At 43.8% G+C, this 22544-nt stretch overlaps 3 protein-coding genes across 3 annotated transcripts in view; all 3 read right to left on the bottom strand.

Annotated features, from left to right (window-relative positions):
• Window positions 1-5178: 5178 nt before the first annotated feature.
• On the bottom strand, window positions 5179-11549 carry nufip2 (nuclear FMR1 interacting protein 2). Its single transcript, XM_068744804.1, has 4 exons — window positions 11382-11549; window positions 7818-9497; window positions 6984-7016; window positions 5179-6380 (listed from the first exon to the last, which is right to left on the bottom strand). The coding sequence occupies exons 1-4, from the start codon at window positions 11536-11538 to the stop codon at window positions 6328-6330; spliced, it is 1923 nt and encodes a 640-aa protein (XP_068600905.1). The 5' UTR covers window positions 11539-11549; the 3' UTR covers window positions 5179-6327.
• A 3082-nt stretch (window positions 11550-14631) lies between these two features.
• LOC137899943 (glycine receptor subunit alpha-2-like) lies at window positions 14632-20078 on the bottom strand. Its single transcript, XM_068743973.1, has 10 exons — window positions 20020-20078; window positions 19437-19564; window positions 18544-18611; window positions 17603-17826; window positions 16701-16783; window positions 16475-16612; window positions 16155-16369; window positions 15565-15723; window positions 15059-15154; window positions 14632-14953 (listed from the first exon to the last, which is right to left on the bottom strand). The coding sequence occupies exons 1-10, from the start codon at window positions 20076-20078 to the stop codon at window positions 14684-14686; spliced, it is 1440 nt and encodes a 479-aa protein (XP_068600074.1). The 3' UTR covers window positions 14632-14683.
• Window positions 20079-21441: 1363 nt separating this feature from the next.
• Window positions 21442-22544, bottom strand: part of LOC137900301 (apoptosis-inducing factor 1, mitochondrial-like) — a 2804-nt gene continuing 1701 nt past the window's right edge. The window contains exons 3-5 of the mRNA XM_068744366.1: window positions 22126-22250; window positions 21843-22033; window positions 21442-21758 (exon numbers count right to left, since the gene is read on the bottom strand). Of these exons, the coding sequence (XP_068600467.1) occupies window positions 21687-21758; window positions 21843-22033; window positions 22126-22250 (388 nt within the window). The 3' untranslated portion in view covers window positions 21442-21686. The remainder of the gene's footprint in view (window positions 21759-21842; window positions 22034-22125; window positions 22251-22544) is intronic.

Here is a 22544-nt window from a genome sequence, read left to right as displayed (position 1 = left end):
TTACTAAAGTCAAATATTTCAGATCATGGTGTCAAAATGTTGTTGTTGTTTCTTTTGTTTTTTTCACATCGTGACACCTGAGCCCCGCCCTGCTGCGTCTGACCTTTTGACCCTCCCGCCCTCGCACCTCCTCTCCGAATATAAGCCCGACCATGCTGCTAAATTGAAGGCTCCGGGTGGGCATCGGAACCGGGCCTGCGGTATATTCGTTCTTTGAACCGTGATGTACGTCAGGTGGGTTGCAAACTCTGGCAAGTGCTGAAGTCTGACATTTGATGATGTAAGGTTTATGGTGATCATCACAGATCACTAAATGTCAGGGACTGTCTGCTCTGAGCTGATATATTCTTCCCAGAAAGCAGGAGAAGCGCTCGGATGATGCATCGCTGCCGGTCTCTGCGCCTGTCGAGGATGAGCGGCATGCGGGGATCCATCAAATGTTGTGAGGCCCTTCAATGTAAAACTGTTCCATAAAACGCCTCTTGACCTGCGCGGCTGAGAAACGCCATGCATCACGGCTCCGTCAGCAGCTCAGGTCGGCGCCGACGCAGAGAAGCTGCTCACATTCTCAACACGCTTCTTTAAGCTGAAGGTTACGGTTCATTTCTCTTTGTAGAGAGGGTCGCCATACGTTTCTCCTCTTTTGAGTGGTCCTCCAGTGACGTTCTGTGTGTTGTTCAGAAATAACTTCTGCAGAGCCGAACCGTTGAAACAAAGATCAAACCTTTTAGTGACCTTCCAGGGCATTTGACAATCTCTCTGAGCCCCATGTGGCCTCCATGAGGTACAGAGAGTAATCGAGGAGTATGCGTTGAGGAGGTGACGGTAAATACTGGCTCAATCCCATTGCCAGAACAAAAAAATATATTTGTGCATTTGTGGTGAAAATACGCCACCTGCAGTGTCAACAGCCTCCAGAGTCACCGCAGTGATAACACAACTCACACATATACAGAATATACAAAGTATTTAAGGTAGCTTTTAATTTAGTTTCCAATGCATCCGTTATTTATTTATTAGTTTGTTTGTTTGTCCTGGGCAAAGATCATTTAATTTTAGGGGGCCGGAGTTAAAATAACTTAGATTGGAATTAGGTTAAATTCATTAGGAAATGTTAACAATTCTGAATGAATAGAATTAGAAGTGAGACAATAAGAGGGACAGTGAAGGTCAGACGCTTTGGAGATAAGGTCGGAGAGACCAGACTTTGATGGTTTGGACATGTCCAGAGGAGAGACAGGGACTATATCGGTAGAAGGATGCTGAGGATGGAGCTGCCAGGGAACAGAGCTAGAGGTCGACCCAGGAGAAGATACATGGACGTAGTGAGGGAGGACATGAGCGAGGCTGGCGTTGGGGAGGACAATGCAAAGGACAGGGTGAAGTGGAGAACGTTGGGTTGCTGTGGTGACCCCTGAAGGGACAAGCTGAGAGTACAGTAGTAGTAACAGTTGTACATGTATTCACTTGTACATTGTTACGGTGTTAAAATGCCTTCAAGACATATTTTAGTTGATACGAATACAAAAGATGCTGAAATTTGGAGGAGACTCAGTCAGTGTTTAACCCTTTGTCCACCAGGGGGCGCCTCTGTTCGCTGCTGGTGCAGCAGCTCCACATCCACGCAGCCTCCACCAATGATGCTGTCCTGTCTGTCCCCGAGCAGCGACGTTCCCCAACATATGCGGTGAGTGTGAATAAACCCACCCGCGATTTCTGCCACTGAGCCGCTTCTGTTGGTAAATAAATGCTTCTAAATATGTTTCAAACCTCAAATAGTTCAATCTGATTTAATTTTACCAGCAATAATTATTTTTTGAACCACAAGGACATTTAAGACAGTAACGTGACTTCTGTTCTAAATTGTCAGATACTGCTGTTTGACATTTATAAGTAATAAATACCAAAACTCCCGACATCAAAGCTAGTTCTGATTGTAAAGAATCGTAATTGGAGGAATCTTTACGTGTAAATTTACTGGAAGTTATTAAGTAAATGTCATACAGGAAAACTGCAGTTCATAAGTACTTGGTTGCATTCCATAATTACAGATCTATATTAACCAATCCTGGCGGCCAAAGTTAGATTTATTTTTGTGTGAAATGATGTCATAAAGTCAAAACATCGGTCAACAGTTCACAAACGATCAAACAGAAATACCGAAGAAGGACACGTGACAGGTTCATGAAAATATGACATTTTAATGAAAACTAAAATTGTGAACACTGGAGTTTTTTTATTTATTTTTATTGGCTATTACATTGTTTGGAATTTAAGGGTTATTATCATGCTTTAAAAAAAAAAAAAAAAGACCATTGAAATGTGACACTTGTTAAATTCAAAACAAAAATTAAACGATAGACTGCTCACTCAAAAACTGAAACGTCGACCTGTAAGACATTTTGAGAAATAAATGTTAGCCCCTAACATTTAGGGGGAGGGCAAGCGATAAAAATAAAATAAAAAGACGCACAGCAGCCATTTGAGATGACGAGACCAAACGCTGACTCAGCAACTCTTCTCATGACCAGATCCAAGAAAGAAACGTCGCCCTTGTTTTTTGGCTCTGCGAGCCGAATTACCTGCACTTCCCCAGGTGTCGTTCAGTCACACAATAAAAAGCCCCCTAAATTAAAACATTTCCACGAGGCGACAGGAGGGACAGTTTTAAGTGGAGCACAAAGTCCAGCATTTCCCAATAGACGATCGATGACTGGATGAAGAAGCAGCACTTTCGGTATTTAGCTGAGATTTCTCCTCATTGTGTGTCGTAACCTCTCAAAGTGACATTCAGCTGCTACAGTAGTGACGTCTCTACGCAAAAATAAAAATCCAAACCCAGTGTGATGTCAGCGAGCTTGGCTGTGACATCATCAGTAGCCCCCGGGTGCATGTTTGCTGTCAAGTAGCTGAATATCTGAGTAGTGTACCTTTGGCGAAAGCAGATTCAGAGTTGATGAACTGCATGTAAATGCAGTACCTGCCCCCCCCCCCCCCCCCCCATCACTACCAAAAAAAATAGTTCAATACTAGTCACTCCATAGCAACGAGTTAAAGAAATTAAGTGAATCAATTTGTAGAAAACGTTAAATATACTAACACTGGGAGGATAGATTAGGTCTACATCAATTATAATCAACAGCGATCATCTAAAAGTCGTTAAATGACACATCTTCATTTTTCTGTGTCACTCGTCTCATCCTGCTTCTGCATCTATGGATGAATTCAATGAGACAAAAATAAAAAGCTCGTTTAAGGACATATGCTAAAAAAAAAAAATCAACTTAATCAAATTAATGACGTGCTAGTTCTTACATCAACTCGATGATGGACTGCCACAAACACACACCCAGCGGCCAGTCGTTAGACGCCCCCCCCCGTTAACGGAGAACTGAGGATGAGCTGAGGGAAAACGGAGACAGTGCAGCAAACGGTACAGAAACTAAAAGAAAATGGCACGCATATATGCTGAAAGCAGATTTTTAAACAATCAAAATTGCTGTTAAAGTCCCCCCCCCTCACACACAGGCACCTCAACAGGAAACAATGGGGGGGGGGGGGGGGGGGAGAGTATAACTTGCATATAACAGGAAAAGTTCTCTACCTCCACAAAAAGACCGACCGCTCACAAATCAAGCCTGCATCAGCATCTTTGAGGCGACCACACATCCAGACAGAAGTGGAAACTGAACACTTCCCAGCTCCAACCCCCCCGCCCGACCCCCCCCACACCCCCACGGCTGCTGATTAAACATCCACCCAGCTTCAAGAAGCTTGATTGTTTTGGTTTGCAGGCTACAGTGCTCAAACCTCCAGCTGTACAAATGCATATTCAACGTTGCCTTTTCGCTGTGCTTGAAAAGGAAGCGTCTCGCGGTGGGATGGGCGGGACGTTCCCTCATCCCCGTCCAGGATCATCCCCTCAAACAAAAGCCCATCAGACTACAGTAACGTCACACACCGCTGATCAACATTCCAGCCTGATCAATTTGACATCTCCCATCGAGAGACCTGATTAAGTTACATCGTCTGAGGATTAACGGGCAAACAGGGGAGATTAAATTGTGAGCTTTGTTTAACTTTGACAGATTTGTTGACAAGTGCAGGAAAACAAAAGTCTAAATGCTGATGAGCTGCAGCATCTGCACAAACACCCTTCCCCCGCTCCGTCGTCGGCCGTGTCTCGGAGCCGACTGTGGAAGTTGAAAGTCAAGACAACCGGTTGCAGATTTTCCCACCTCTGCACACAAGTACGAGCACCAGTGCTGCCAAATCAAGACACGTTGGGAGGAAGTGTACTTGAAAGCCCCGCCTCCCCCCCCCCCCCAAAAAAGTGCTTTTATAAACAGGCGCAGAGAGGAAAACTATTTTTAGAGGGCGAAATGAGTGAGGGCACCTCTGCACGCCCCAACGGCGTCTCCTCACCAGGAGTTATTTGATTTCGTCACAACAATACTCGAGAATAAGAATTCAACATTTCCAATTTGAGAAAAGTACATGATGGGAAGCAGAACAAACATCGAACATAGTCATGGCTTTATCAACACTACCTGAGTTACTGTTAACAATTCTGCTTTAACTTTTATTTCTGTAGAACAACAGCCAGGAGCCATCCTTTATTTATGTCAGTACATATAGATCTCTACTAATTAAAAGATAAAAATTATTAGTTTACATAAAGTGCTATTAATCCGTACATTATCCAAATCATATCTGCTAGAGAATAAAAATTGACAGTTAATCTGTTATACTGAACAAACCAATCCTAATTTGGAGCTAATGATGAAAGGGATGTCAACATCTTACCAGATAACAATTTATTTATTTATTTGGGGGGGGGTGGGGGGGGGGGTGTCCCTAAAAGAGCTTTAAACATTTAGCAAAAAATAAAAAAATACATTTTTTGATCTGTGCATTGGTCTAAAAACACCCTTTTTCTTTTCTACCAGTATATCGGGTGACTTCGCAGCGCTACATAACCCATCCCCCGCTCATTGCACATCGCTTTGCAAACGTAAAATGTCATCCACAGTGAAACATAATAGCAGAACTCATCTTCACATTTCAACACAGTCTGACTAAGTGGCTTGTCGGGGGGGGGGGGGGGGGGGGGGGGGCTAGATTTATTGCAAGTTTTGTTATTACTATTATCTTTGTGGGGGGGGGGGGCACGAAGAGCGACCTTGGGCTCGTTCATTTCCACCAGTAAACATGCAAGAAAATCAACGGCGTAAGACTGAAAAGCAAAAACCTGATGCTGAGCCGGACAACAAAAATATACGCTGAAAAATAAAGTTCCTTTGACGAAAGGAATTGAACGCTTTCTTTCTTTTACACCGGCTGAAACGCAGGCGAAATGATCTGAACGAGCGTCCTGAGTCCCGCAGCTGAACAAAGAGCACAGAAGACGTGATTGGCGGCGACGCTTCTCAATTTGTCACTCGGCCCAAATCGGGATCCACAAACCAGCAGGTTCATGGATCTGGTTTTAAGAAGAGACTGCACTGACCTCAAAGATCTCCATGAAATGTATGAACCGCATCAAGATTGGCAAAGGTGTTGCCCAACGGAGACATATTTAAAATCTTGAGCATGGCGGTGGCAACATGAAGGGGCGGGGCTTTCCTTCAAATGGGGTACTTCTCTACCTGTGCTCTGGGGGGCAGTGCGCGTTACATACATGTTAGATCAGATGAAACAGCATAAAAAGAACAAGCTAGTGTTTGATTTCTGGGTTCTGATTTTTTTTTTTTCCCCTAAAAAGGATTTCAGAGAAGTTCGTCCCTTCCTGCTTTGGGCCCCTCCCTCGCCTCTGGGCTCCCGCTTAGCTGACAGTATAAAAGGATTCCGCTTATCTTTGTTCCACAACTTCAAGGCATTCTTTGTAAAGTGTGTTCTCCTTTCTTCCGCGGTTCGTTCACGCTCGCACGCAGATGTGTACGTATGACGTCCGACATATCTACAATGAACTCATCTGAATGCGTGAACAAAGAAAATGACTGGCATCCGGCGACCGACGCGTTTTAACCGGGATGAAGGCTTAGGGAGGTGAAAGCCACGACGCCGCGCCTTCGGTGAACTCCTGAACATCGTCCGAGAGGGCCGCGAGACGAACGGTTACACAAAGTGTCCAAAGGTCAGCTCCTGATGTCCCTCCAGAGTGTTGAGCGTTTCTCTGATGTCCCTGCAGAAGTCCCGCTATTCCACGCGAGACTCCAGGAGTCCACTCGTCCACGCTTTACCATCAAGAGTTTTCACAGTCGTCTGTTGTCCAAGGTAGATAACTGCAGCACCCAGAAGACGCCGAGCACTGCAGAGCAGCTCGCCTCACTGATTAGGTCCATCCGTGGTCTCGTCATACACCACGACTCTTTTTGGATCTACAAAAACAAAAAGAGGGAACACTGTTAGATTCCTCATAGGAAAAGATTTTAGATCGTTTATTGCCAAATAAAAATGTGTCTTCCTGCAAGACAATTATCAACAGAATCAAATGAGATGGAAGTGGAACTTTCCCTTTGTAGTAAAAGCACATTTAGCTACCGTAGCTTTAACAATCATCGCAGCGCGTTGATCTCAGACTGTTCGGAATAATTGCCGAGTTTCACTTGCCAGCTGGCAAAACGGCGGCACCGGAGAACTTCAGGCCAGCAGCATGTCACAGTCAGTAATCGTAAGTGTCTCTGCCGCTGATTACCTCGGGTTGCTTACGTTTCATTAGGAAACAAACACGGCCCTTTGTTTCAGCAAGGATCCGTCTGTCATAGCCGTGCCTCCTGGAGAGGCGCTAACGCTGCCTCCGTGCTCCCAAACACAAACCCCAGCTAGAAAAAAGTGTGTGTGTGTGTCTTTGTGGTGCAGAGTTAGTTCAATAAGTGCAACGATGGGCGTGTTCTTAAAATTCCTTTTATCCTCGTTGTTGAGCAAACAATCGTTTCATAAATAGCGGTTAGGGAAAAGTGAAAGCAACAAGTTCCGTTTACCTTGTTTTTGCAAGTTGAAAATGAATTCCATTTCTGTTGAAGACAAGAAAAAACATTCCTGGTCAACTTGTCACAAATAGTTTTGGAAATATTGCAATATTGACATCGATAAAATGTAATTAGTACATGAACTCCATTGTAATCCTTGAGATTTACAGTAAAATTAAGCGCGCTTTTGCAATGATTGCAACACCTTCTGTGGTTCAAAGCATTTATTTCGTAATTACCTCAATTAGTTTTCATTGTTAACGGCTGAGTGCCATGAGAGTCACAGGAAATGATGCAAACCAGCATTACGGATCTGCAATCTGGACATGATCAGCCCGACTTACTCTCAGTCCAACCATCAGACACAAGTCGTTGTATTTTACGTGGCTCAACAATCAGTTCTGATGGTGAATTTAGTCAGTTGAAGAGATTTATTCCTTTGTGCATGTTAGATTGTCCAAGAGGAAGGCGTTGCTATGCTGCAGAAGTGTTTTCTTACAGCAGCGCAACTTAATACGCACAATGATGAAGTCTGGCGTCTAAAATATGACTGAAGAGAAACAGCACGATAAGAGACGGAGGATAAAGCTGCAGAAACAGTGAGGGGAGCGCTGGCTGGGGCCGGATTATGCCTCGAGCTTCCAACAAAATAGGAACATCGAGGACTCAAGAGGCCATCTGATCCTCTACCTCTGCCACCGGAGGTCAAGGCTCAGTGGATAAGCCATTTTAGGTTTTCCAAATATGCTGCGTTCTTTCTGACTGTTGAGAAATCAACCACGAAATAAATCTGAAGGATTACAACTTAATCTAACGACACAAAACGACTCGAACGGTACAGGTTACCTTTAGTGTGATAAGTGACAGCAGCTTTAATGTCAAAGGACCCCCAGCTACACCTTCTGCCAACGTCTTTAGAGCAGGCCTGTTCTTTAGACGAGCCAAACAGCACAGCGGTGAGCTGGCCCTGTGCAGGTCCGACACCATTGTCTCTAGCGGGGGCCAAACGAGCAGAACCTGCACCTTTGCACTCGGCCTTCGTCTTTTCTTGACCACATGGCAGCGGTTTGCTCCCATCCTCGCTCATCACACAAGCAGGAGAACGAGCATGAGACGCGTTGCAAGGGACACAAGTCCTTCTCTCTGCATCTTGAACCGAAGGACCTGGCTCCAAGAACGACGGGTTAATATCGAAGCAGGGCTGTCCAGCCTTGGCTGCAACACCCCGGCTCTCGCTCTGCGACGTGACCAGAGCAGCCTCGTCCTCTGCAGGAGACTGGCCACCACCTCCTCCTTGGCCCAAATTTGGCTCGTTGATGAATGAAAGCCCCCACTGATTCTCGAAGATGTCTCCCAGAGTTTTCTGATTTGTCTGAGCAGCCGGAGGGTCAAGGTGACGAGCGCTAGGGAGCACAGGTTGCATATTTAAAGGGTAAATTAAGAGAGTACACTTTCTAAGCTCGTATGCTTCTCCATCTACGGGATTACTTGTAGAGCTACAGTTACTTTCCAGAGGAGAGGCTACATTCTCGCCACCTGGATTAGATGGAGCTGGTGGAATACTACGAGCAGCAGGAGCAAAGAAGGTACCCACTGGACATCCGTTTCCATTTCCAGAAACGGGCCCGTTAGTGAAGCTAGCTGAGGTGATAGTTTTCAGAGCAGACATGGGGACCTGTGACAGCCTAACGGGAGGAGGCAGCGCCTCTCCTCCACCTTGAGCTGCTTTGTTGAGGTTTTCTTTTACTTTACTTGCATAACTTATCTTGGGAACAATTTTAGCACTACTATTGTCCACAGGAAATACTGGAGGGGGCTTAAACAAAGTCCATGGGTCCTCTCTTGAAGGTGAAGAGAGCTTGGCTTTGTGTCGCTCTTCAGTCTTTTTACCAGAGGTGCCGACTGCTTTGCCGTCAGCATTTTTCCTCTGAGGTTCCCCCGTTGAAACCTCAGACACAACAACCCTTCTACTCGCTGACTGAGCTTCTACTTTATGGGTGGCTCTGAACCCACCAAGTTTAGAAGTCATTCCCTTCCCAGTCGTCACCTCCGGATTAAAAGCCCCATGCTCCTGTGGAGAGTTGCCCTGCTGCATGTCTTTCTCCTTGTCTTGAATCACATAATCAATGTTCTTGGTGCCGATACATCGGGCCTTGCGTTTCTTCGGAGTAGTATATCCACCTTCGGAGCCGCTACCATCATTGTCTTTGCTGGAATAGCCATTTGTAATTAAGCCACAGTTTACGATGCCATTTTGAAGACATACGGAGTCTTTCTTATCCAAAGGTTGGCCCTCATGGTGATTCCAATCCAATGCCTTGTCAATTTTAAGGTCAATATTCTTATGGTCCAATCCTTTGCTGCGCTTTGGAACAGTCGTGTACAGCTTCTGTGCTGACTTCTGCTTCACATTTGCATTGCTTGTGTGTCTGTTACCATTGCTGGGGGGATGTGACATGCCAGCAGTATCAGACAGACGTGAACTCTTCTCCCCCTCCTCCTCAACGATATTCACTTTTTTATTACCTGAAAGGGGAGACACAATCAGTAAAACAGAAAGCTTTACATGATAAAAACACACCACAACCATTTGTAGCAGCTGCATGGACATTTACCAAAACAGCATCCATTTCAGAATCAGAAAAACTTTATATTCCCCCGTCAGGGGCAATTTGTTGCACAGCCAGCAGAGACACACAGCAATCCAGTCAACACACAATTAAAACATAACAAGTGCACAAGTTGCGTAGAAGCTGGTCATAACAGGCTGATAAAACCAATAGATGCAGCATCTGTGTTTGCCTCAAATGTCAGCTTATCATCAATAATGGTACGCAGGCATTTGGGTACACCCATTTAACATTCACGCAATATTTACATAAACCAAGTCCAGAAGCTGCACCATATATACTCGGTAAAAATATATCTTACCCAATGAAAAACACCGGCTTCCTGAAGTAAAATGAAAGTTAAAGGCGCTGCTAATTCCAATTCAATTATTTCTGAATTAAAGCAGCGCAATAGAATAGTACCGGTACATTACAAAATTAATTTACATTTATCAATGAAACAGTTGTTGCCATTCCCAAAGCAATCCACGACTACACACCATCGATGACTCCTGATCCTGTTTGAGAGTCTTTACTCACATCTACGAAAGGGAAACTTGTCGTTCCACAAGATTTGATCCGACTTTAGATTTAAGCTCAGACCAACGCTTGAAAACAAATCATGAGCTTAACGATTACTCTACAAGCAGACATCTTCCCCGACATTAAAAGACTCGGAGCCGGACTCAACGCAGCACTTATGACACGCATGTACTGGTAGTCAACCTTTTTGCTGTGTAGCGCACAGCAGCGTTCGGATATGGCGGGGTAGGGGGGGGGGGCTGCTACGTGGGACTTGGCATTAAATGGAGCCATCCTCGCGTCGGTAGCACCCCCCCTCCCCCCCGCACATAGCCCCGCTTTTCGGCTCAAGTGTAAACGTGGTTCACGTCCCTGCCAGCGAACATGACGTTTATGCTAGCCGCGTCTGTCCGTTGCTAGCCCGTGTGTCTTGGAGGGGGGGTCGTCCTGAAGTTTGTGCGGCTCTGGCACGCTCACTGGACAACATGCAACAGGCCGCGTCGGGAATGGCTGAGCGCTAGCAGCTAGCAGCTAGCTAGCTAGCTAGCTAGCGATTCCCTTTGCACTGACGTGCCGTCGCGCAAATGGAAGACTGCGGCGCAATACAAAAACACTTTTAAACAAGCGGGATAACAAGGGGGAAAAAATGGACAAGTCGAGCCAGACGTCATTGTTGTAATTTTTAACGTATCCAGCGCTCTCCAGCTGCATTAGCTCGCAGTGATATTCTAACATGGCCGACCGGAAATGGCAGCTCCAGAGCATTCCAGTGGAGCCGGCTCGTTTCCTAAAGCGGACACTAGCATGCTGAAATGAATAAGACACAGCTTTGACTGCTATTGAAGGGTTAGCCGTGCCGTGGTTATCGTTAGCCGTGCTGAACGCACACACCAACCCCGCGGACTTTGCTAAAATGTGTTAGTTGCGTTTGTTAAACTAAACTGACAAGAGAAGCCGGCGCACAAGGTCAATCGCCAATATGTCAAACCAGCAGCGACAACTGTCACGCAACGGCGGCTATACGTTCAGCCCGGCTCGCTCGATTCATTTTACCCCGACGGTCGTCAAATATCGCCGTCCAGCCGAGCAGACTCAGAAGCTGCGACGTCCTTAAACGTTCTGGGTAATAAACACGGACTTCGGCTAAACAGCCGACTGCGAGGCTCAAGCTTCCAATCAGGTTGAAGTTAAAACTGGTCAGCAAAGGCTAGTCGGCTCGCTGACATTAGCTGAGTAAGGCTAGCAAGCGTTAGCACACTTTCTCTCCGGACGGCCCAACCTGTTTTCTTCGTCTGCGTTTCCTGATGCTGGCGCTGGACGTGGCTCTGATCATGTTTCAGGCGAGCCGTGTGTTGAGCAGAGTGCCTGTTCTCTCCGTGGTGGTGGTGGTGATGCTGCTGCCTGACTTGAGCCCGATCTTTGGGCTGTTCCTCCATTGAGGTGCAGAATATCGGACTCGTTCGGCCGCCACTACGTCAGCGCGCGCTCGCTGGGTGAGTAACAGAACGGTCCAATCAGGGAGCGGCGTGGAACGGAAGCTATTTGAGGCCTCTGTAAACGTCAGCAGCTAACGGCTAAAAATGGCCATAGTTTGAGCTGGTCAACGCCACTAAAAAAAACAAAAAAAAAAACACGAAAAGTATTTCACTTTAAATGTGCAGCGAATAGCTTTAGGAACTTTTTCTGATTTCGGAGGATGTTTGGGAGTGTCACTTCTCCAAAATAATAAAAAATAAAATAAAAATACAGGCAGGTGTTGACTGGATCTTTTTCTTGCGACGGGAGGAGCTTGCCTGAACTAAAGAATCATATGACCGGAGGCGCTGCCACGTCTCCAGCCAGGAGACTCTTCACGGAGGCAAAGCCCCCCTCACACAGTTAAAAAACAAACAAAAACCTATTGCAAAGTTTATTTCTATTAACTTCAACACACGTAGAATGACTATATTTATGGTGCCCCCCCCCCCCCGTTGTTTTCTGCATTTGTGCCAAAATAAGTTAAGAATGTATGCTATATAATCACAAATGTTATTCTACCAAGAATAACCTTTTTCATATTTGAACTCTACACATTGTCTGGTTAGATGTACTTTACAACTTCTGTTTCGTACTTTGTTTTACATCTCAGTTTTACATCCCATCATAAATACCAAGGTTCAAACTCGTCCCACCGCCTGCTTCCATCAAAAAAAAAATCAGTATGAATTGATCTTTTAAGTGTTTTATGGTTTGGTTTCATGGATTGCATTTCCTCTGTGGCTTTAAAGATGTAAAGATGTAAAGATGTCTATCAGGACAAGGCTACCAGTAGGTTTTGTCCTGTGACACCAAGTAAGGAAACGATAATCTTATGTAATGTGTGGATTTGCCTTATTTGCTGGTCAAGCGAAGAATAAATGCACGTTGAAGGTGTTTGGATGGATCCCCAATCCATGCTAAACGACGACCGTAGTAATGGGTGGCACAGGGAAATGCTTATAATTAAAAAACGTAATCAAAAAGTAAAAATAGAGAACATATTATATAATATGTATACACAGTATATATAATATTACTACCAAAACTGATTATCTTAAATGGGTAATTCAAAAGCCCCAAACAACAATAGATCCTGATTTCATATAGAGAAAAGTATTCAAAAGTCTGCTGTCTGGCCAGTGTAGGAAAGTGTGTGATCCTGCATCCACGTGTGATGGGGCATTATGGAGGGAGCAGCACCCTCTTGTGGCAAGATTTGTCAGATTTTGAAAGTCCAGCATGACATTATTTGTGTCTGTAGGCTGTATTCACAACGTTAGATGCATTTCCATCCCTGTCTCTAGTATTGGATAAATTCTGCTTCGCCCATACTAGTTGTTTGTCTAAAATTATATAAAAATAATTTGGTGTAGCATTGAGTCAGACTTTCCTCCATGATAATGGATATTGCCTCTTCGACAGCTGTGAAAACCTCGCAGTGCTCCTTTAAAGCAAGTATCTTTATTATCAGACATCATTTTTTCATGTCCTGATGTACAACCAAGTATCAGAAAGATTCCCTGTTTCACAGACTCGTAGTGCCAATGTGTGCAGCCCTGCTCGCCCTAATTTAGATGTATGTGATGTACATTTCTAAATTAAATATTAATATTGCAGCTGCACGTATGACAAGTTTTCTTCTTTTCACCAGGTTCGTAGCGATGGAGTCTCCAGGCCTGCACTCATAGAAATGCTTATCAAGCTAGGCTCTATGTTAGAAACCAATCCTGTGTGAGTTGCTGCATGAGCTCAGTCATTGTAGTTTTGTCACTTTACCCACTGAAAGGAAGTGCGAGGAGAATCATCTTGACAATGGGAAGCATTGGGAAAGACAAATCTGGTCAAACCTAATTCACTGCTGCAAAGATTCTTCTAGCCTTAGAGAGAGTTTGCTCATTTAAATATCATTACTTAAATGGTAACTGCATTTATTTGGTTTACATCCTGGCATGCTACGACATTATCAATTTATATACATGCATTTTTAAAAAAAGGAAAGATTCAGTATTTCCAATTAAAGCATTTCTTTATTTCATGTTGACCGACAAAGGGTTTCAGGGATATATTAATTTCTTCGGGGGGGGGGACAACATATTATAAATGTGTAACTCAGTTCGACTTTGTTAAACACTGATACAACAGCCATCAGGAAGGCCTTAGGAATGCAATGTTCTGATAACTGCTCCATGGCCAAATGAGTTAATCTCTATGAACTTTAATTAAGATTCTTTATTGAAACTATATATTTAATTTAAGCACATCTATCCATTTTAATGTGAAAGGAAACTAATTGGTGTAACACACTAATCTCTAGAGCTTGTTACGATCTTCTAATGATGTGCTCCCACGTTTAATTCGCTCTTGTTGAAGGGATGAATATTGATCATGTGCCAGTATGCAGGTTTTGAAGCTTAAATCTTAAACTCATGAGTGCGATTGTTTCGGCATTAAATAGCTCAAATTTAAAGTTGAAACATGTTTCGAAAACCGATTAATTCAGTCGGCATTAGAGATGTCAACACAGTGTGTAATTTAACTGATACCCTCTAATAAAGTAGACATTAATCTGAGATAACTCAAGAAAAGACCTTGATTTTAATTTTTATAGCTCTGTAAAGCCAATGCTAATTTGGGAATCTCCAGAATCCCTACTTGTTGTGATAAACTGTATATTTTTTTTGTCTGTGGTAAAAAAACAAAACCCTTAGTGACTTTTGGATCATGTCGAACATGACACCCCCGTGCTGCAGTACAACACGTGTGAACCTGCAGAACGAACACACTCATATCCATCAACGTGTGAATTGCATTCTCTTTGGATATTTACTGTACACCGACATGTAAAGCATAAAGAATCAGTGTGACTAGAAAGTGAATTTCCTTGGAGGTATCAAAGATTTAATGAAAGCAGAGGACTCCTTGTCGTGGAGCTTCCCAGAGGTGCTGGACATGCAACCAGAATGCATCTTGCATGCCTCATGATGACTCCCAGCCTCTAAATGTTTCAGTGAAGAGAGCAGAATTAAAGTTGTCCCATGTCTTTCCAGTCCTCAGTTGTTGTTGTCACAGAGCAGACAGGAGGTCCTCATGTCGTAGAACTTTGTAGGTAAGCCAGTAGAGGACATTAAACATGAGGAAGCTCATGGGGAAAAGGGCTCGGGCGATGGTGTCAATTCTTTTTGCCCGATCCACAAAGCGCCGGCGTATGTCATAGAACCCTAAACCGGGAGGCAAATCTGCAAAGACCGGCGCATCCATTTCCACCGCACTCCCTCTCGACAGTGCAAGTCCTAAACTTTGGAAGAGTAAATCCTGCTGAGTCAGCTCCTCTTCCTGGAAGAGAAAGACACGGCATAGAAAAGTCCCAGTGCTTAACCCGCATTCTTTCTTGGTTCACAGATCGGCCGGTATTAAAATGATGGCGGTGCCGGAACCTACCCTGGCACACACACTGCACTGGTGAGCCACGTTCCCATGAGGAGCATTGTTGCCTGACATGTTGTTTCCTTTCACTTTAACGTCACCACTTGCCTGCTGATGAGAAAACAGAAAGCATATTCATTCTCATTGCAAGCAGAAAGGAGAGTATCCTTGAATGTCTTGCATTTATATTTCAAATCTTGCACTTTAACAAGGCAGTCATCATCTGCTGGAATTAATCAATCCTACAGCTGCTGTAAAGTTTCTACTGGTGACGTGGCCCGGTTTGCCTCCCCCCATGTTTTTCTTCTCATGAACTCCAACGCGAGGCAGCAATATGCCGGGAACATTCGGTCAGCAATGGGGTGAGGAGATGGCTTGAATTAATTACAGGTCAATAGCATCAGCGTTTCCTGGCTGGGGTGCAACATGCAGCCGAGTCGTGTGTGGCCCATGCATAGCTGGACGCTGTGAATAGCAGGTGACAGCTGCCCCAGGGGCTCGGGGCGTGGGGATGCACTCACAGCTCTCTGCCGCTGCTGCTCCCGGAGTTTCTTCCTCATTCTGAAGAACTCCTTGTGCTGCCGTGAAACAAAATTAACGGCCGCGTACTCCAGCAGTGCCGCAAACACAAACAGAAGACACACCGCCATCCAGATGTCGATGGCTTTCACGTAGGACACCTGCGAAACCATAAGAATCGAAAGTGAAATGCTCGCAATGAGGCAGTAAGGCTGAAACGGCCTTAGGTTTCTTATACGTAGAACCTTTATTTGAAAAGTAGCAGCCTTCGGAAATGTAAAAGATTAGGAGTAGCACAATATAAAATACTCAGTTATTGTAGAAGTACCTCAACTATAGTGCGGTACTAAGGTGGTTTGATATTTTCCGCCAGTTATGTCATTCTATTTTGGTTTTCAGCAGTGGAAATTTAGATTTAATATTTGCAGTGTAAACTAATCCCTAATTGTAAAAAAAATAGGAAATTACAGACCAAATATGTCACGCACTCCTGAAACTAATTGGATTGTTGGAGTACATTAATGTTTGTTAATATATTAGTACACATAAGTGCATTTTCTAACGTAAAGTGCAGCAGATCAGACGGTCTGACCTTTGGCAGGGATGCCCTGGAACCAGAACTTTGTGTCGTCATGGTGAGGACTGTAGTGATTCCCAGCCCGACTCTGGCAGGAGCTGCATCCATGTTGATCCAGAAGGAAACCCAGGACAGGATGACCGTGAGCAGGCTCGGTATGTACATCTGGATCAGGTAATAACCCATTTGTCGCTCCAGGTAGAATTTGACCTCGATGCAGGTGAATTTACCTAACCACAGCGGCAGATACAGGCACAAACTGACAGTCTTATTAGAAGTTGATGGGCAGTGTGTGTCCAAGGATGTTGGTCGCCGGGTCGTCAGGTGCCATGTACCTGTGTTGTAGTGCTTGGTGCAGTATCCCAGACCCTTCTCCTCCTTCAGAACAAACTGAGGAAGCATCAGATCATCAGCCACCTGCACCGCTCCGACATCCAGCCATTCAAAGATGAGATCGTTCATGGTGTAGCCGACTAGGAGAGAGGCAAAGAGGCGTGTGTGCAATAAGTTCATGACGCAACTAACAGGGAATGTCTTCAAACCTGTGAAAGACTAACTCACAGCTCTCAAGCTGCATGGTGCAGGTCTGGCTGTCCATGGGGAAGTTCTTCAGATCCATGGGACAGGAAAGCACAAGTGTCAGCCTGAAAACCAGAGACAGCAACACCGTAATGGAGCTGGAATAATGTCCAAAATAAAAAAAAAGGCGGTAGCTTCAAACCCCATCGGTGCAGGATGCCAAAGTAACCCACAGGCCAAAGGTGAAAATGTGAAAACATACACCACAAAACTCAAAGTCCCACCACTTAAAAGCATTAGTAAGGGTTTTAATGGGATCTAATATATCACAGGTCATCTTATTAAGTCCTGGACTCTTCTCTTCCTTATTTCAGCGAGGAATTTAAGTGAAGCAACTCGCACAAGTGAGCCGTGTTGCAGAGAAGAGGAAAATGAATGATCCTCATTTATCCAGAGATGCAGAGAGGTTAGTGAGGGAGCCGGCAAATAAGGCCATAAATGCTAATTCTGAGGAAAGCTGGCTCGCTGGTCGTGGTTAAGGGTTGCTCTTAATATTCAGTAAGGGCAGACGGAGCTTCGTGAGTTACTTAGCAGAACTTTATTTATTCCTCTCTCTTGCACTCTAATGGAAATTCTTACCATTATGCTACGATTCACTGCGGCTTTGGTGCCACGTTACTTGACCTGATTCTGTTTTAGCCCGGAGTTATTGTTTAGCATGAACTTGTTCACAGTGGGTGCCGGAAAAAAACAATGACAACTCAACTGAACTGGAGTGAAACAAACTGGAGCCTAGAGGGCCAACGTTAGGAGGTTTGGGAGACGACTCATTAGGGCAGAAGTTAATATTCAGTTGGTAACTCGACAGGCCAAGAAAATGGATTTATAAAGTCTAATAGGTGTGTTTTTCAGCCACATCTCAATCAGAGAGAGAAGCAGGTCACCTGATGCTGTACAGGACATTCCCATTCTGGAATATCCTCAGTAGTTTGTTGTCTGTTGTGACCTCATGAAAGTTCGCTCCCTTTTCATTTGCAAAGAAGAGGTCGGGTTTCCAAATAGAGTCCAACATGGATGGATCCAGGTCAAGAGAGTCATCCGGATACTCCTTGTATGCCAGTCGGGGGTCATTCCACTGCTGTCGCAGAAAGACGTTGAGCCGATAGTCCTGGAATGAATTCGGGATTAGAGATGAAAGTTATTTCAAGTGGATTGATTCGTTGATGATTTAATCCTAATCTGATGACGGCATGCTCAGGCATGTGTGATTCATCTGGCAAATGAGCTTTCATCAGCTCTGCTGTCCAAAAATAGAGAATGAAAACCTTTCGGAGGCAGCTGAGGGTTTTTGAAGCACAATAAGTAATGCCTCATCTACAAGGAGATGGATGGATGGATGGGTCATGGATGGATGGATGGATGTCGACTGTATCCAATTTTAACCTGTAATATATTAATGTTAAAAAAACGACACATTAACACAATAATTACTGTATTTGGTGATTCAAATGTATTCAGTTTCATTCCATTCAAACTTAATTTAATTTACATTTTACGTGTATGTATTTCCACACAGTGGATTTGCTTTTATATAGTAAAAAGCTTTTCTTTTTTAGTAAATATATTATGAGTGACACATTTGTGGTGCATAAATACTCTGGAGTAAATTCTCTTCCAGAACATTATTTTAAACCTTATTTCCATTACCACGTCTTGTACATCATATCATTTACACATCTGTGTAATCGGAAGTCAGGCAGTGGAAGACTACATACATCAAGGGTCGTTTAATCCTTGATTTAAGGCCAGAATCTAGAATTTAACATTGCAATCTGTCACATACAGATATATTATTTAGTTAGCCTAACGGTAAGAGAATTCTCACCATTGTTGTTTCAGTGATGGATCCAAAGCTGTTGATGAAGATGTTGCAGGTGACGTTGACAGGCGGACCTGTCAGGAGCAGATCGTCACCACACACTACAGAGACACTTGTTTCTTCAACACCACTGACGACGCTTTCTGATGAGCCCACTCGAGGTAACGAAGACGACAAAATACACGAGTGTTTGTGCAGAACAACATCCTCTTGTTCTCCCTAAGGAGCGCCATGTTGTGTCCTGATAAATAGACTAGTCCCAGATAACCAACGTGAAATTGTGTTGTCATTTCCAGCACACTTCCATTAGTGTAGTCCGCCTGCCTACTACCAAAACGTTAAATATTTCAGGGTCTCTTTTCCTTTGAGATAATAATTTATTGATTCTTCTTTAGTGACATTAGTGTGTGTGTGTGTGTGTGTGTGTGTGTGTGTGTATAGATAATCTGCCAGGATTTATCCAGCATATACTGACAAAAATGTGGAACAAATATGAAATAAATATGAAATGCAACCCCAGAGACTGAGGGGGGAAGTCTGTCAGAGAGAATCTGCTGGCTTCACTCACAGGCAGAGATCAGGATCTAACAAAAGCCTCCGGGGCAACATTTGAGTGTAACTGCACATATCTGACAAAGAAATTCATCTAAGAGCAGAGTAAAAAGAAAGAGAGATAGAAAGGAAAATGATATCCTCAGGTTCTGGGTTAATATTAAAACAGCGCAAGGCATCAAAACAAAAACAACAACGTTGCAGCCTGCAGCATATCTCACGTCTAACCCATCCGTGAATGAATTGTGCAACTTAATTGCCCCGATTGTCATGCAAAGCGAGCAGCGCCTTTTCTCACACCTGTCCCGACAGAAGAAGTCCTCTCACTGCACGCTACGCTACGTTACCTTTAAAGTTGGGTCTGATGCGGGCGTCGTATCCAGATGTGCGTCCCATCAGTTTGTCCAGAAAGTCGGATGGAGACGGAGGCTTGTTTGCTCTGCTGGGGAGTTTCATCTCCTTACTGAGCACAGACCTGCCAGCAGACGGGACACCCAACTCTTGAGGAATGGATCTTTTTTTTCTCCTGTTGATTTTTATATTTAACATCTCCAAATTCCACTTGTGAACAATTTAATCTAATATACACTTAAGCCGTGTAAGATTAAGCCTTCAAAAGCATTTTGTAATGCAAAGGTTTAGTATGCAGTATTCAAATTGAATGTATTAAGATTTGTTCAGTGTAAACATTTTTGCCTTTCTGCAACTGTTGTCTGTTAAATATAAATTACAGAATATTTAGTGCGTCACATGTAGATAATAATCTAGGTCAAGAAAGCACAAACTAAATCACACGTCTTATCGATACATGCAGTCAAATCATTTTGAAAATACAATAAAACAAGCATTTACATAACAGTCATTTGCAGATTCCTCCAGTAAATAATTCCAAGGGTGGTTAATATGTTAAAAGTTCAAATTTGATCTTACTTGTCTTGCATGAAAATGAGGAATGAAGCCACCACCATAGGAGAGACGTGCAACAGCATTCTTTGTAAAAACAGAGACCAACGACAGAACTGAGGAGACAAACACACACCAAAAAAAAAAAAAAGCAGAGATGGGGGGGGGGGGGGGACTTGTTGTTGCCTGTTCCAGCCAGGCTCCGTCTTCTGTTCTCAACTGAGCGTCCCTCCCTGCTCTGCAGGTGCAAAACACAGGAAGCTGCTGCCGTATAATTCAAAATCCCCAGGAAGTGTTTTTTCTTCTTCCCATGTTTGTGCAAATGGATTCACGCTTGGATCTCTTTCTTATGGTCATATGCATGTTAAAGGAATTACAGCAAGAATATTTAAAGAGACAGCAGCATCTTCAAAGCGATGCTCTTCATGACATCATCAGTCTGACAGAAACCTATGGAATTCCAACAATTACTTATAATCACATATATACCTGCTGAAAAACCCCAAATTAAAATAGTTACGCTGCCATGTTTCATTCTTTATAAGTAACTATACCCAACCTGATTATTAATATTATTCATGAAACTAAGAAACAATAAATTCCAACAGCTCTTTGCATTAAATACAATTTTTTTTAAATATATATTAGAACATGCAAATACATTTCAATAACCGATATCTTCCACGATGACAAGTTGTGAAGAACTGTGGCTGAACAAGTCATTTATATCAGTTAGTAACTGCCTTTCACATTCTAGCTGTCCAACATTTCTGGTCTGATCATTTCCATCTTCTGTTTGCCAGAGAAATTGTAATATAAATGTGGAAACCCGTGTTTATTCCTCCGTACCGAGCGGGAGGCAGTTCTGCCGTTTACTCATGTAAAATTAATGTCAAAGGAGGCGATGGGCGTTATGGCTGCACGTGTTCTTCGCCTTACACTTGAGAGGCTGCTCTGCGCTTGGCTCTGGAGCCCAGAGTGTCAAATAGGATAAGCAGTGTGAGAGAATGCAAAACATGAGTGCATTCCTAATAACAGGAAGCACACAGCAGGAAAACAGAGAACGTTTCTGCACGACTGAACATCTTCACCTCCGGACAAGAAAAGTAGGCCAAGCTTCGTTTGAATGTTTTTGTGGGAGTGCACATTGGCTCCACTTAATTTGATTGTACTTCCATTCACTGCAAAACCCACTTGTCAGGTGCCCTTTATACAAGCAGCTTGTTCCTATTTAAACTGATAAGTGCTTTTAGGTCTTAAATATCACCTTGCTTAATTTAAAAAGGGCCAATCACTTCATGCATGACTCCAGTGAAATTACTACACAGCACTCGTTGACTAAAAGCCTTCGGGACAGATGAGCTCAAGCACACAGACTTTAACAACCGTCACAGCTGCAGGCTAGCGTATCTGCTACCGGCGCTATTCAAGGAGAAAAACTCAGAGTAATGGGATCACTCGATTTTAAAAATAGCTTTTATTACAGCTTCTCTCAAGACAAGCTGCTCTGATCACACAGGAAAACAAGACACGGTTTGAAGATGTTCTATTGTGAAAGATGAGGAAACGAAGCAAAAACAGCACGATGACATATTTTACATTATTTCTCCCATATTACAATTATGATCGGTTGGATCCTCCAGAATGAGATGTCAAAAATTCAGTCACAGCATGAAGTGTGGGCCCGCTCCATCCTAATCCTCATGGATGTCGAACAGCTTGGCCACTTCGTTCAGATCCTCGTGTTCCTCTCCGTCCTTGATGATCTAACAAACAGATTCAAGCCGTTTAGAATGTCCACGTCTGCAGTGCGGGACAAAGCGTCTTCCTCACAGAGTGACGGTGCTTACCTTCCTTGCGATGGGCATCCTGTTGAACACGTTCCACAGGATGATCCCCACCACCACTTTGTCCCTCAGGTAGAAGACGACTCCTTTTCCATAGTCGTCTTTGTGTCGCGCCACATCGGGAGCAGAGGAAGGAGAGGCCACCGGACTCGTGGCCGTGTCCTCCGTCTCGCTTTCCGAACGGATCCCGGTCCCTGTGGGAGCGTTTCATTAAAGTAAGACCAAATCTGCAGTTTTCAAATGTACCGTTTGGTTTGTGCGTTCCTGCTGAAGACGTTGCTCCCACCTGACATCTCTGTAGCTGCTTTAGGTGTATCCTTGGCAGTAGCTTTGGCAAATACTCCTACTGTTGGTAGGCTGCTATCAACAATCCCAATCGCTTCATAGCCTACATCTGGTCCCAGATCACTCCTTTAAGAAACCACATTAAAGAAGGGAATATGATTGAAGCTCTCAGGAAACATTCTCTCTTCTGAACTGCAAACATCCGCATATATCCATCAGTTCATCGCCAACATTTTACAATTTAACTCTCAAAGCTGCTTCCTAAATCCTGTTTTTGCATTTATGTATCATCATACTGTACACGTATACAAACAAACGCAACAAAGTAAACATCTGCAGTAAAATATGGCAGTTCATACCCTTTTAAATGCTTTAATAAGACCATTTCCACAGGGACTAAATATGGAATAGGGGCTAAGT

The sequence above is a fragment of the Brachionichthys hirsutus genome, chromosome 10 (genome assembly GCF_040956055.1).
Source record: "Brachionichthys hirsutus isolate HB-005 chromosome 10, CSIRO-AGI_Bhir_v1, whole genome shotgun sequence".
NCBI lineage: Eukaryota > Metazoa > Chordata > Actinopteri > Lophiiformes > Brachionichthyidae > Brachionichthys > Brachionichthys hirsutus.
The sequence above is the reverse complement of the archived record's forward strand: the minus strand, read 5'-3'. Positions and strand labels throughout refer to the sequence as shown.

Excerpts from the sequence above, each read along its gene's own strand:
- LOC137899943 (XM_068743973.1), bottom strand. The coding sequence starts at position 20,078 with ATGCTGTTGCACGTCTCTCCTATGGTGGTGGCTTCATTCCTCATTTTC. Across the intron at positions 18,612-19,436 it reads CATCAGACCCAACTTTAAAG|GTCCGCCTGTCAACGTCACC; the intron begins GTAACGTAGCGT and ends TGCTCCTGACAG. Across the intron at positions 15,724-16,154 it reads CCAGGGCATCCCTGCCAAAG|GTGTCCTACGTGAAAGCCAT; the intron begins GTCAGACCGTCT and ends ATGGTTTCGCAG.
- nufip2 (XM_068744804.1), bottom strand. The coding sequence starts at position 11,538 with ATGGAGGAACAGCCCAAAGATCGGGCTCAAGTCAGGCAGCAGCATCAC. Across the intron at positions 9,498-11,381 it reads AACGCAGACGAAGAAAACAG|GTAATAAAAAAGTGAATATC; the intron begins GTTGGGCCGTCC and ends CTCCCCTTTCAG. Across the intron at positions 7,017-7,817 it reads TGTCACTTATCACACTAAAG|AAATGGAATTCATTTTCAAC; the intron begins GTAACCTGTACC and ends TGTCTTCAACAG.